Here is a 13,376-nt window from a genome sequence, read left to right on the forward strand (position 1 = left end):
AATATTGAGCTTGGAATACATGGATAGGTTCGGTGGATGAACGAGGACTAGCTCTCTCCAATTCCTTCAAAATCCCAGGAAAAACTTCCTCGCAACGAGCAATCACATGAGAGGTGATTCTTCAACTTGATTCATCCCTCACAATGTGCGTTTTGAAACGAAACAGAGCTTTCGACCCTGCCCATTAGTGACATGGGTAAGTCGTCAGCGCATGATTGGATTCCGCACCATGTAACACTGCGCAAACCGGCGCATGTCAGATGCCGGCTGCTTGGAAATCCAAACATGACTCTGGATCGGACACTCGTCAATCGGACGCGTGCTGCAAGGTGGTGTCGAGAAGTCAGCCAAAATTAGCCGTTGTGTTGTGCTAAGGCGTACCGTACATAGAAGGATGTTTTAGCGAGATTCAACGATGGCGCAACCGAGCGTCTGCGCCGGTTCAACGTTACAAGCCACCGATACCACGTTCATGCTTGCGTCTTGTCCTTATCGCAGCCACTACAGCATGGGACGAGCGGCGGCTATGAGAATAGTGAAGATAGACATAGGCACTCAAAGGCTGTGGGACATGGAATATGTGGTTTGATGCATGCTGCGGCGCCCAACGATCATGTTGCACCCAATATCCAAAGCGGTGTTGAACGGTGACCGGACCGGAAAGATGACGCCGACAGTCACTTCACTCGGCTTGCGCATATACTCAGACCGTCGTCAGCCGGCGTGAGGGACATTCCGAGAGGCCCTTGTGGTTGCATCAAGGTTCGCAGGGTACAACGCGTGAGTAGTAAGAGATGACGAGCGAAGATGGCTGACGGTCCCACTGGTACAGCTAGATGGCCACGGAGACTTATTGATAGCGTGCCAGCGATCTTTGGGTCGGTTACGGTCTGATGATATTGACTTGACAGCGCCGGAGCGCATTGGTCATAGCACGGACGTTTAACAGACGCGAACGCACCAAGATGCCGTCGTGCAGAAGGTGATTCCATGCGTTACACTAAACACGTGTAGGCGTCAACGGTCAAGCGCTTGGAGTTGCATGGTTCGGAGCAAGATGGAGCCAGTGCAGATAGTTGAGGGGGTTTAGCGACTACTGACGTAACCGAGAGGTACGCCTGCGAAGCCTGCTTGCGAAGCAGAAGTGGGACAGAGCGATGGCAAGAAATGGGCTGATGGATAGACAGGGCAAATGCACGCGATAATACTGGCTCGGACGTCTGATGGAAGTTCATGAATCGAAGCCTGTCGGGCCGATGGGATCTGGCGAGCTGAGATGGTTCTTCGGCACCATGTGCCTTTTTCTGTGAGGGCGCTTCTGGCGTCCGCACCCCCGCTGCACTAATCGCACTGCCACCGATTCAGATGCGCGGGCACCCCTGGGGCGATGGAGATTCCCGAAGTGGTGTCAGGTTAAGTGCCTGGCAGGAAGTTGCGATAGCCCGTCGGCGGAGGGTTGGTGCCCAACACATGACTTCTGGCGCGCGGCGGCCGCAAGTGACAGCAGTGGAGGGCTCCGGTACCGACCAAGTGCTGTGCGAGGCGTCGGCGCTGGTGGGTGACAGTTCGCTGGCTGTGGGCGCCAAGGGACGGAGTGACAGGACGGGCGTGGGTGCAGGCCGGGGTGGATGCATGATGGAAGCTCGGTTGCATCTCGATTGCATGCCACAACGATAATTCGTGCCATGGCGGCGGGCTGTTCCTGTTCGGGCATGGGCGCATCTCACCTCGTGTGCGCGGGGTGCCCATTCGCGCGGATGGCGGTCTCGATTGATGTCCCTGGTCGTAACGGCTGCGGATCGAGCAGAAGAAATGGCGACGAGCCAGCCAACGCCCAAGCCGCCACCGCCCAACGGACGTGGGCCCGTCATGCAGCATCGCCATGGCGCCTTGAAAAATCAGACTTGCTGCTTTTAGGGGGCTGCGCGATCTGATCGGGCAAGCGTTGCAAGGGCGGGCATGGCGTGTCGCATATCCTTGCCCTTTGGGTGGACGCTTTAGGAGCCCGCTGGAGCGCTCGAGTGTTGCATCAAGAACACCCAGCGACCGCCCTCTCCACCCACATCCTTGCTGGGGCAAACAGACGTGCCGTATCCAGAGCATCCTAGTCCGCGCGCTGCACATCCTCGTCACACTGAGCGACTACTTGCTGCCGGAGCGGTTCATCTCCGATCGCATCTGCTTTAGCCCGCTGCGGTTGTCTTAGCCCTCGTCTCCTCTCACACCATGCCTGCAGGCATAGAGGAGGCGCTGAATTCCGCGTAGTGTGCTGTGAGATCACGGGTTTTGTCTGATCGCCGCTCCTCCGCCCATGTCACACCTGCCCATCTCTTTTCCACATCATCCAACACACCAGCGCCGCCTCGGAGCACCAAGACCGACGCACAGCAAGAGACGGACACATAGTGCGGTATTGAGTGTGTATCGACGCAAGCGATCCTTCCACGGCCGTCGTGCCCGCGACACTACGTCAGCCACAGCATCGACAAGAGAAAGAGCGGCAGCGACAACAACATCAACAACACCCGGTATTCTGCCTGCCTACCGATCCATTCGTTGAAGAAAAAGAGATCCGGACGTCGCCACTGCTGAAATCCGGCTTTTGACTGCAATTGCAACATCACTGTGGGGCTTGGAAGAATCGGACTGAATTGCTTGGCCACGCTTGCGGAGGAAAGAGCAAAGTGAGACGCTTCGTGGCGATTGACCTTGTGCGGGAAGGAACGACCTCAGGTCTCCGTGCTGGTCGACGTTGTGCGGGAAGGTACATCAACGTCGCGGCACCCACGATTCCCCGCCATCGCGTTGCCGCAGCAGTTCGCTGTCGCATCCCACCACCAGGACCCGTCCGACACAGGACCCACAATGGAAACCATAGATGCCGGCAACAGGCAAAGGTATGTTGTTTGGCCCCCCGCTCCCTTCCCGCCGTACGGGTGCTGACTGTTCGCCGTAGCATTGGTCTGCCGTCAATCAACCACATGGACGCCGATAGAGTCAAGCGCGAAGAGGTCGAGTATCAGAGAAAACACTCTGCCGCCGCTGCTGCTACCATGCCCAGCCCGTTGCACCCCTACGCGGGGCCGCCGCATCTGCACAGCAATCACCAATCGTCAGTCGCCAGCGCAGTACCCGGCTCGCTTGGAGGCCTACTGTCTCCTCCCGACTCACGCAGGACCTCTGGCGACGAGAAAGAGTCGCAACGACCAACGGCCCGGCAATCCCTGCCATCGATACATGAAGCCCTAGGTTCGGAACAGCCGCTGCCATTCCCAGCTACAGTGCCTCCACCTTCAGCCATCACTTCAGCTCCCCAGCATTATCATCCCCAGTCTGCTGCTGCTTCTCCCGCCGAGCCACGGCCACGACACTTCCCATCTGACCTCCAGCACGCCAGCCAAGGACCCTCCAACCCATTCACATACCCAAGAAGTCCATTTGTCGGGGCCCCGGCATCACCCACAGTCTCCCGACAACCGCCTCAGGTTCAGTCAGAAGCCCTGCCTCGTCCGCCCTTCTCAGATCCACGGCCGCCGTATTCTACCCCTCAGCACAACTCAAAACTACCTGCCCTTCACCCACTGAAGACGGCACCATCCCCGCCACCGAGCGCAACTCGCCCCAGTGTCTCGTATCCGACATATCCACCACCACCAGCTACCTACGAGAGCCCTGCTCCTCCATCAACGGGACCCATGAACCATCATTATCCGTACACGCAGTATCCCCCTGGCTATCCTTCATCGGCCCCCTTAGCAAGTGCTCCTAACTCTGCCTACCCACCGGCAAGCTCGACCTACTCTGCCCCACCCCGTTATCCCCCACAATCGTGGCAGGACAACTCCGAAATGGCTCGCTTGGAAGAGAAGAAGATCGGTCGATCAAGTCTAGCTCCATACGGCGAGTCAGTCAAGCGCCATCTAGAGAGCTTCGATCTTGAGGCGTCCCTCAACGAGATGGCCGACGGATCCGGACGCATTGCAGAGTTTTCGAAGATCTACAGACAGCGCGCGCATGAGAACCAACGCATTGGCATGACACCACAGTCAATGCCCCGGTTAGAAGAGGTCGACGATATGCTTAAGCAAAGCGAGAGGATTCAGATGTCCCTCCAGCGAATGCGAGACGTCGTTTTCAATCATCAACAGGCGAGCATCGTGGAGCCTCCTCAGGATCCACGGTATAGACCGATGAATGGCTACGATGATAATGCAAGCAACTACGGTGACGACAACAAAGGCATGGGCGGCTTTGCGGGTGGCGATAACAAGACTCGGAAACGAGGCGTAAGTGATCCACACCCCACCGACTGACTACTCTTACTGACACACCTGACAGCGAGCTGCGCCGCCAGGTCGATGCCATAGCTGCAATAGAGCCGAGACCCCTGAGTGGCGAAGAGGGCCAGATGGCGCCAGGACCTTATGCAATGCATGCGGTCTACGTAAGTTGCCAATTCACAATAGTATATGTGTTCCCAGACTAACATTGCCTTCAGATTATGCAAAGCTCACCCGCAAAATGGGTGGCAAGCAAGCCATGACCAGCTCAAACTTACGACCCAAATCCATTGACCATGGTTCACCCACGATGTGATTATCGACCACAGTAATTTCCTAACCCGACATATCGCCCTTGGAGCCGTACATATTTGCTTCGACATCTTTCTGGGGCTTGTTACCACCATCACACGTCTCCATCATCTTCACTACATAGGAGTGTTGGCGCAGATACTGTTTGCATTTACAAAGAGGGCCCATGCCTACTGGCGGGTCTTACTAGAGACCATGACCCTGTATCATTCACATTTTCGGCGGGCCCATATACCATTTTTAGGGACGTCATTTTGAGACGGCTTGGTCGACTCTGGAGGAGACGGCGAACCGGGAGAATCGGTGCCTCCGTGTCAACACACCGATGTTGCCCACAACGGATCCAGAACATCATGCTACGCTCGGCACTAGGGCTTCACGTATACTACGGTCTATTTCTTGCTTGTCTTTTAGTAGTAGTAGTTGCATTTTGGCACATACACAAGGGTTTCCAGGCCCGCAGACTGGCTGAAGGCGTTCTCTGTATATCACCATCTGCTAGGATGGCTCGATCATAGGTTGGGCGTTTCGGTGCGCCGAAACAAGCGCTTACCATCTCACGATTACTGTTCTTCTAGGCATTCTTGCGCGACACACTTTACTAGAAGTGTGCGAGTCTTTGGGGATTTTGACAGGCGTTTACAAAGAGATACCACCGGCTTTCAGGCCCAGCGACGTAGAAATTATTGAATCTAGAAGTTAATACCTTATATCCTGTTTCACTTTGCGCATCACAGTCGTATGATAGCTGCTGCTCCGCGAATGTATGAAGAATGGTACCGCAGTGCTCGCACCACAGCCCACGACTGACGCAGGCTCGTCCCAATATAAACAGGCTGCCCGCATATTGTATCATCTGTCGAATAACAACTCATCGGAGTCGCACCTTGCAACCCAAGTAGCTGCAGAAGGCCCAGAGTAGCGAGGACACGATAACCTTGCGTTCTGGTGCCCCCAATATGCAAGGCGATGTGCACCTCGACGATGCAAAGTGTGCGGCACGCCTAGCAGCAGCCGATCCTGGTCGTGCAGTACCGCAGTGGCGGTTGCTTAGCTCAGACAACACCACCGCCCAAGAAATGAGCCGGCTTGGTAGAGCGAAGAAGAGACAAGTCGTCGATGCTTTTGGAGCCAATACTTGCGGCGCAGTCGGTATCATGCCACCGGAGCCCGCGGCCCGCGACAATGGTATCCAAGGGGACCCTTTCGCAACGTACATTATCGGGATTCTCTACCTAGGTACGCGGCGTGGTTCTGCGCCAGTAGGAGGGCTTTGCGCGGCGTAGCGACATGCGTGCACGTGGTTGAAGACAGCGGTAGGCGAGGCGCATTGTGGGCAGCAGGAGACTACGCCGTGCGCATTTGCACATGCGGGCTCGCTGTCAGGATGCCCAACCATGTTGCGCAAACAAAGATGGAATGCGCGCACAGCAGAAGTGTCACAGTGAGTTGATGTCGTGACCAGCTTACCAAAGAGGCAAGCGTCATCGGCGGGGTTTTCCTCCTCGGAAGGGGCCACAGGAATTGCTTACTGCATCGCGCATTAATAATCCATACACCCGACTCTAGCTCTGCAAATTGCCCGTCGATGCCAGCGGAGCGCGTAGAAACTGTTATTCCTTCAATCGCCCGCCATCCGACGATCCCTTGATAACGCAGGAAACCGAGGCGTCTGCAGCGCGTCCAAAACTGCAAAAGCCCTGCGTTGCATCAAACCCCGCTAAACGTCCTATAATCTGCAGTGCTCCCCGAACACCTCCCCGCAATCGCCGTTCAAGACGAGAAGCCACCCATTCACACGTCTGCTCGGCCCGCCCGTGCACCAACCCGCATTGGACTGCCTACCGCAACGCCTTACAGAACTTGGGGATGGGTCTGCTGTGAGATCCGTGCTACTTTGCACGCCGCCCTCGCTAATGCCATATCAAGTGCCCTTGGAACGCCTCTTGACTGGCCAGAGGCCAAGAAAGTTGCTGGCCAGGTCAGGTCATGGGGAATTGAAGTACGCTCCGTGACAAGACCCCGGAGGAATACGTACTGATGTGATTGACAGCAATTACTCGCTATCTGGCGCAATGCTAAAGGCAAGGAGAGGGATGCCCTTCTTTGGGGAGATGAGGTGAAGGATTACCATCCGCTCGTCCGTTGCAGCGTCGGCGACTGACCGCCGTCCAGATCGAGTACTTGGTTGTTTGCTATGACCAGGACAACCGCAAGGTCCGACTGTCGCTCCGTCAGGCTGATATCCTCGCTGCCCTGGCCAACGATGAGAAGCTTCTGCAGCAGGGCGGCGGAGTGCCTGACTTGCAAACCGGAGACGCCGAGTGAGCCTGACTGTCCAGGTTTGGACGTCTTGTACTGACCATGGCAGCGCGAAGGAAAACCCGGCGCCGGTGTTCCATCCCGAGTTCGGCAGATTCATGCTCGAAGCAACTCCTGGGAAGCCCTGGGGCATTGGCTTCAAGGACCTGCTTGATGTTGAGCCAAACATGAAATGGAGGTAGGTCAGACCACCTCATCGGCGATGAAGTGATTGCTCACCTGTCTTGCAGACGAACCATAGCGAAGGATCACATGGCACAGACCGAGTTTCCAATCACATTAACGACGTTCCCTCGTCTTGGATCGGCCGATTGTATCGTACCATCATATCCTGTTTCAGGACCCAAGCTGCGCTCCCAGTTTGTTCCGGACGAAATTGCCAACCCACACATTCGCTTTCCCACACTGGCAGCAAACATTCGTTGGCGGAGGGGCCGGAAGGTCGAAGTAAACGTCCCTGTGTTCAAGGACGAGAACACGCCATGGCCGTGGAAGGATCCTACAGTCAATTATGACATGCATAACTGGCCTGAAGATGATGACGTGCGCAATGGTGCTGCCAAGGACAATTACATCCACATGGATGCCATGGCTTTTGGCATGGGAAGCTGCTGTCTGCAGATCACTTTCCAAGCAAAGAACATTGAAGAGGGAAGGAAGATGTACGACCAGCTCAGTCCGATAGCACCCATCCTGCTAGCATTGACGGCGGCGACCCCCATCTACAAGGGCTTCCTGGCCGACACCGATGTGCGGTGGAACCAGATTAGCAGGGCGGTCGATGATCGTACGCCCGAAGAACTTGGGGAGAAGGTAAGTCATGTGCTTGTTGTATCACGAATCCGCTGACACATCACAGCCGCTCAAAAACGACCGATGGCGACTACCCAAATCTCGCTACGCATCAAACTCAACCTACATCTCCCAAGATCCTCGCCTACGCCCTGAGTATCTTGACCCGGATCTCATCATTGACAGCGACATCAAGCAACGGCTAGTCGAGGGTGGCATGGACGATCTCCTAGCGACACACTTTGCTCACCTGTTCATCCGCGATCCCATTGTCGTGTTCGCCGAAGATCTTCAAGAGTTGGACCTTACCAAGGCCGACCACTTTGAGAACCTGCAGTCGACCAATTGGCAGCACATGCGCTTCAAGCCACCGCCAGCTGGTTCCGACATGGGCTGGCGCGTCGAGTTCCGGCCCATGGAGATCCAAATCACAGATTTCGAAAACGCTGCATTTTCAATCTTCATTGTGCTACTGACCCGTGCTATCCTCTCGTTCAACCTCAACTTCTACATTCCCATCACACTAGTGAGCGAGAACATGGAAACAGCGCACATTCGCGACGCTGTATCGACGCAGAAATTCTGGTTCCGAAAGGACCCTTTCTCGGCACACAAGTCGGGTGGAACGGGTACATCTACACCAGCTGGAAATGCCAGTCGCCCAGCGACGCCCACCGGCCCAGTGGAAGACGAGTATGAGCAGATGACCATCAATGAAGTCATCAACGGAAAGACTACTTCCGATGGCAATGGCTTCCCGGGTCTCATCCCGCTTGTGGAATCCTACCTCAACAGCATGAACGTCGATGTTGAAACACGTTGCGATCTAGCCACGTACCTGGACCTGATCCGCAAACGCGCCAATGGAACATACTGGACTGCCGCCAAGTGGATCAGGCATTTCGTCCAAACGCATCCAAACTACAAGAAGGATAGCGTTGTTGGAGACGACATAACATACGATCTCGTCAAGGCTGCCGAGCAGATTACACGTGAGGAAGGCAAGGATGGCTTAGGTGTGGAGATGCTGGGCAAGCGTCGTTGAGTGCGATGAAGCCACACAGGGACATGATGGGGGAGACGTGTTCCAGTACATAGATTCCATACACTGCTTGCATATAGAGACCAATAGTAGATTTCGAATTCTAGGACACTATCGAAATTATACAAAAAGTACTCCAATCTTGCTCCGTATGATACGATGGTGAAATACACTTTAAGCAGACCCTCGATCCTGTCGATAAGCAAAAGGGAAGAATCGCAAAAAACACCCATCAGCCCTTCGCATAACCTGAACGTGAAACCCCGCATATTCCTCTATTTCTTGACTGATCTCGAATATCAGAGACTCTACCAACGCTCACTGCTGCAAATCTGCCATCAAGATCAGTAAAAGGTATATAAAAGTGGGCCTGCAATCAACTTACCATATACGACAAGATCTTAGCGAACCAGCGCTCAACACTCTCCAGTCTCTCTCTCCATGACCGATTACATAGTTGCACACTGGAGACCAGGAGACGATAGCTCGTTGATCTTGGGGGTGATGTTGCATCTTGGCTTCTTCGTCTTTGGTATCCGTTGCTTGCTGATGATGTGTGGCTTGGGCTGAGAACGGGCCTGGGCGGATGGAAGAGAAGACGGGGGCCGTGTAGTGTCGTTGACGAGGATGGAGATGTTGAGAATTGGGAAGTCGAAACTGGAAACGATGGTCTTGGTGGAGAGGTAGAAGATGGTGAGCTGGGCCAGCAGCTGTGAGATGGTTTCCAGCATCGTGTTGTCGTGTTTGGTGGGTGTGGGTTGTGGACTTTGGTGTCGATGTTATGGTTGGTAGTGCTTGAAGGAGATGCTTGTATAAAGAATGTCGATTTAATTGCAAGATTGAATCGTGAAGCAAAATGTGAGAGGAGTAGGAGTCGTGTCTGGAGGTTGGAAGAAGTCGATATCAAGGTATTTGTGGACGCATGGACAGTGAGCTGCCAGCTGTCTATCTGCTTACCATTGTTGTGGCTTACCATTGTACCGTCGCAAAGAACATAGCAAGTGAAGCTGTGCTAGACAAAGAACGGCGAATACTTCGGCTTCATACTACTGTTCTGGATACAGTGTGTACTTGCTCTCACTTTGCTGCGCGCCCTGGGTCGTGATGACATGCGTCCTGTTAGTGACGACGTATGGCGGTATCGACTAAATAGCATCTTTCTAAACGCTCAAGGTAAGCTATAAATGTGTATATCATACGCTGTCTGTTGTTTGGTTTGTGGGTGAAGGAGTGTCGCTGAACAATAGCTACTTACGAAAATGAAAGTGACGTCACTGCGACCAACCCAACTTCCCACGACGCGCTCACCGAAATGCATAGAAGTCATTCGGATAATTTCATACGACATATGTATATATATTACTACTGTTTACATTTCAATGACCAGCATTTTCTCTACTACCATCGATATCGTCGTGCTTATACCATACAGCTCCAATCCCATACCCACGACCTCCTACTAAACCAAATATATCTATTCTATTAATGTGCATGCTTAGTTTGCGCCCTGAGCAAGTCCGTTAAGGAAACCCTTGAGTCCGCTCTTAGCAATGGCACCAGCACCACCGCCACCTGCGGCAGCGCCAGCACCTCCAGCACCACCAGCTCCAGCAAGGGCCGCGGCCGCACCACCACCACCGAGAGCACCAGCACCAGGGAAGCCGAAGAGTTTCTTGTTGCTGGTCTCAACGACGACGTTGTTCTTACCAAGACCCGCAAGGAATCCAGCAAGACCACCAGCACCAGCACCGCCACCCTTGCCCTTGCCATTGCCGTTTGTAGCCGCTTTCGCTGCTGTTGCCGCATCACCAGCCGTACCACCGAGGACGCTCTTGGGAGTAGTTCCAGCGAGGTTGTTGACGACCTGTCCGCCGCTGATGCCACCCTGGGGAGAAACGTTGTTGTTTGCCTGAGCAGCGAGGTTCTGGTACTGAGTTACGGCCTGAGCGTTGGGCGGGTTGATGACCATGACCATGCCCTGTTGGCAATGTTGGGCTTGCGAGCAGTAGATGTACATGGGCTGGTTGTCGACGACGGGGACCATGAACATGGGTGTATTTCCAGCTTGGCGGTTGTTGTTGCGGTTGCGGCCGTTGCCTTTACCGTTAGCGGCAGCGGCAGCTCCAGCGGCATTGCCAGCACCACCAGCGCCGCCAGCGCCACCTGCACCTGGGGAGCCGTTGGGGTTGCCGGGGATGGGCTGGAAGTCGGAGAAGATGGCGTTCGCCTGGGGCTGGCAGGGGCTGTTTGCGTCGGAGGAGGCGACACTGTGGTTCTGTGAGGATAGAGTCAGTATCTGTTGGAGTAGTAGTGAAGTCATGGAAGCAGTTGCGTACCTGGCTGACAAAGTTGAAAGCGACCATGTCACCGGGTTGGGCAACAATAGAGTTAGGCGTAAACTGGAACTTGTTGTTGGCAGCGACCGTGACCATCATGGTGGCAGCGGAGGCAGTCAAGCTCTGGGCCAAAGCCGCAATTGCGATGTTCGAGAAAAGCATGATGATTTGTATTAGGCTGAGATGATTTGGATTAAGTCGAAATGTCAGGATGACAATTAAGAGTATTAGTGGATATTAAGAAGGATGCTGTAGAGGATATCGATGGTAGTAGAAAGGTAGTAGAAGATGGGAAATGCGCTGCAGATCTGGTTGTTAGAAGATGCGCAGCGTCGAGGGTGACTATATACTCCTCTTTCGCGTGCCTAAGAGCCTCCATCGCTCCGTTACTAACGCTGCCGCAGACATCGGAAAACGGGCGACGGCGCTGATCGAAACAGTTTGCCTGATGTTCGCGACGCTTGAGAAAAGTCTGGTTAAAAAGAGCTATATGAACATGTGGTGTCAGATGTTTCGTGCCGAGTCTCATGCCAAGTGTCAAACATGCGAAAACACTACTAGTGGGTCTCGCAAAGACCTCTTAGATGCGACTGGACGGCTGGTAGAAGTGACAGGATGATTCCTAGATGCGACTGGACGATTGGCTGTGCGAATTCAAGCAACAGCGTCGTTCCTCTTGTTTAACACGTTCCAAATAGTACGGGAACATCATCAGTCAAACAGCGTCGGTTTTCCAAATTATCCGTCAGCGATAGATGAACTGAAGAACTTACTCTGCATTGCGCTGACGGCATGTCAACTCTTTCATATTGATGCGCACTCCTTACCCTCACATGGAAGAGGCCAGACCTTTTGGAATGCCCCATCAGTCTACGACCGCGTGACTACGCTGAGCGCGGACAAGGTGATAGAGCTGACTTTCTCAGCTGCTTTGTCTCTCATCCCGTGGTACTGAGAAGGAAATGGAGGATCCAGAGTACTATGTACACCATTGACGATGTCTAATAGCATCGATCCAGTGGGAGGATGCCATCGCACTGGTGAGCCAAGGCAAAGATTGGAGGTCTACGCGATGTGTGGGCGAGAAGCTTTGGAAATTTCGAAACATGCAGCCTTGCGGCGCCAGAGGCACACTATTTCCAACGGCCTCGACGATCGTGTTCGTGAAACAGAGCTGCGCAAGCGCGTGCTCAAGCGCTGATGGTGCAGGAGCTGTCTGTCTGGTGAGGAACCTCGTCTGGATAAGACGTGTGGCGATGCTGACTTTGCGATGCACCATTCTGTTAGACATGACGAGCCTTCCAACCTCGAGGCATATAAACCTCGTGTTGCCTTGTCGTGTCTAGTCCTGCGCCTCACTCCTGCCTTTTTTCTGCGCTCCCGAACGGGCTCATGCGCCCCACTAATCGTTGCCGCTGGCTTCCGGTCCAGAACGAAAGCGTTCTGATGAGGTTCTTTTCGAAGGGCAATCGGCCGGTTCGGACGTAAGCAGTCATACTGCCCGCTAAAGACGGCGGCTCTGACCGAACGGCTGCCAATACGATACCGGTAGCCGGGTTCACTCCGAATGGCCTCGGTGCTAGATTCGATAGTCTCGCGAAGGGCAAGCGAGTCTAACGATGTACAGCAGGCGGTAGCGGCGCGACTGGTGAGCTTGCTTGGACGATGATACATACCTGTGAGTTGTCTTCAGACTTCTCCATACGAAGGGGCGTCGTCCCCACACGCGAATGGAGATCAGCGTTCAAGCATCGCCCTGACAGCGCGCCTTCCGCATCCCACAGCTTCGGGGGCCCAAACGCTAGGTGACGATAACGAGAGCATGTTTCACGCTTTCAAGTCTGGCTTGGCAGGCGTTGCTGCAGGGAGAGTCTAGCGAGATGAGGGAGCGACGCACGGGCTGCGGTGGTTGAGACGGAGCGACAGTTTCAGAGCGAGACAGCAGGGTAGACCCGGGACGAAACGGCAGGCGACAGCGAAGAAGGGGCTGCACGCGCATTGGCACGAGTCGATTGAAAGACCGCGGAAGCCGACGCGTGTAAAAAAGGTGGAAAAAAGGGACTCGATTGCGAGGCCGCCGCACCGAGCATCTTGCTGGATCTGCAGTGGGAGCGTGACAGCAGCCAGGTCCGGGGTCGGCACACGCCAACAAGCATGCTCCTCCCGCACGACATGCATTGCAGATTGCGCGTGGGTGATGCGGACATTTGGACGCTGACTGCTGACAGACAGGTGAATGATTTGAGATGGGATGTGCCGGGCTTGGATCCATTCATGCGCATGCCACGCTGT

The 13,376-nt window shown here is 54.5% G+C and overlaps 4 protein-coding genes across 4 annotated transcripts; 2 read left to right on the forward strand and 2 right to left on the reverse strand.

The window, feature by feature from the left end:
- Positions 1-2,899: 2,899 nt before the first annotated feature.
- On the forward strand, positions 2,900-4,313 carry J4E83_001618 (uncharacterized protein; the record flags this gene model as incomplete). The annotated part of the gene is made up of 2 exons (XM_049328572.1): positions 2,900-2,904; positions 2,957-4,313. 2 exons carry the CDS (start codon positions 2,900-2,902, stop codon positions 4,311-4,313), a joined length of 1,362 nt encoding a protein of 453 aa, XP_049193090.1.
- Positions 4,314-7,695: 3,382 nt separating this feature from the next.
- Positions 7,696-8,751, forward strand: GCS1 (Zn finger-containing GTPase- Activating Protein for ARF; the record flags this gene model as incomplete). The annotated part of the gene is made up of 2 exons (XM_049328573.1): positions 7,696-7,701; positions 7,774-8,751. 2 exons carry the CDS (start codon positions 7,696-7,698, stop codon positions 8,749-8,751), a joined length of 984 nt encoding a protein of 327 aa, XP_049193091.1.
- Positions 8,752-9,197: 446 nt separating this feature from the next.
- On the reverse strand, positions 9,198-9,708 carry J4E83_001620 (uncharacterized protein; the record flags this gene model as incomplete). The annotated part of the gene is made up of 2 exons (XM_049328574.1): positions 9,198-9,458; positions 9,706-9,708. The coding sequence occupies 2 exons, from the start codon at positions 9,706-9,708 to the stop codon at positions 9,198-9,200; spliced, it is 264 nt and encodes an 87-aa protein (XP_049193092.1).
- A 535-nt stretch (positions 9,709-10,243) lies between these two features.
- Positions 10,244-11,183, reverse strand: J4E83_001621 (uncharacterized protein; the record flags this gene model as incomplete). Its single annotated transcript, XM_049328575.1, has 2 exons — positions 10,244-11,023; positions 11,178-11,183. 2 exons carry the CDS (start codon positions 11,181-11,183, stop codon positions 10,244-10,246), a joined length of 786 nt encoding a protein of 261 aa, XP_049193093.1.
- Positions 11,184-13,376: the final 2,193 nt, after the last annotated feature.

Source organism: Alternaria metachromatica (genome assembly GCF_023757995.1).
Source record: "Alternaria metachromatica strain BMP 0045 chromosome Unknown scaffold_2, whole genome shotgun sequence".
Taxonomy (NCBI): domain Eukaryota; kingdom Fungi; phylum Ascomycota; class Dothideomycetes; order Pleosporales; family Pleosporaceae; genus Alternaria; species Alternaria metachromatica.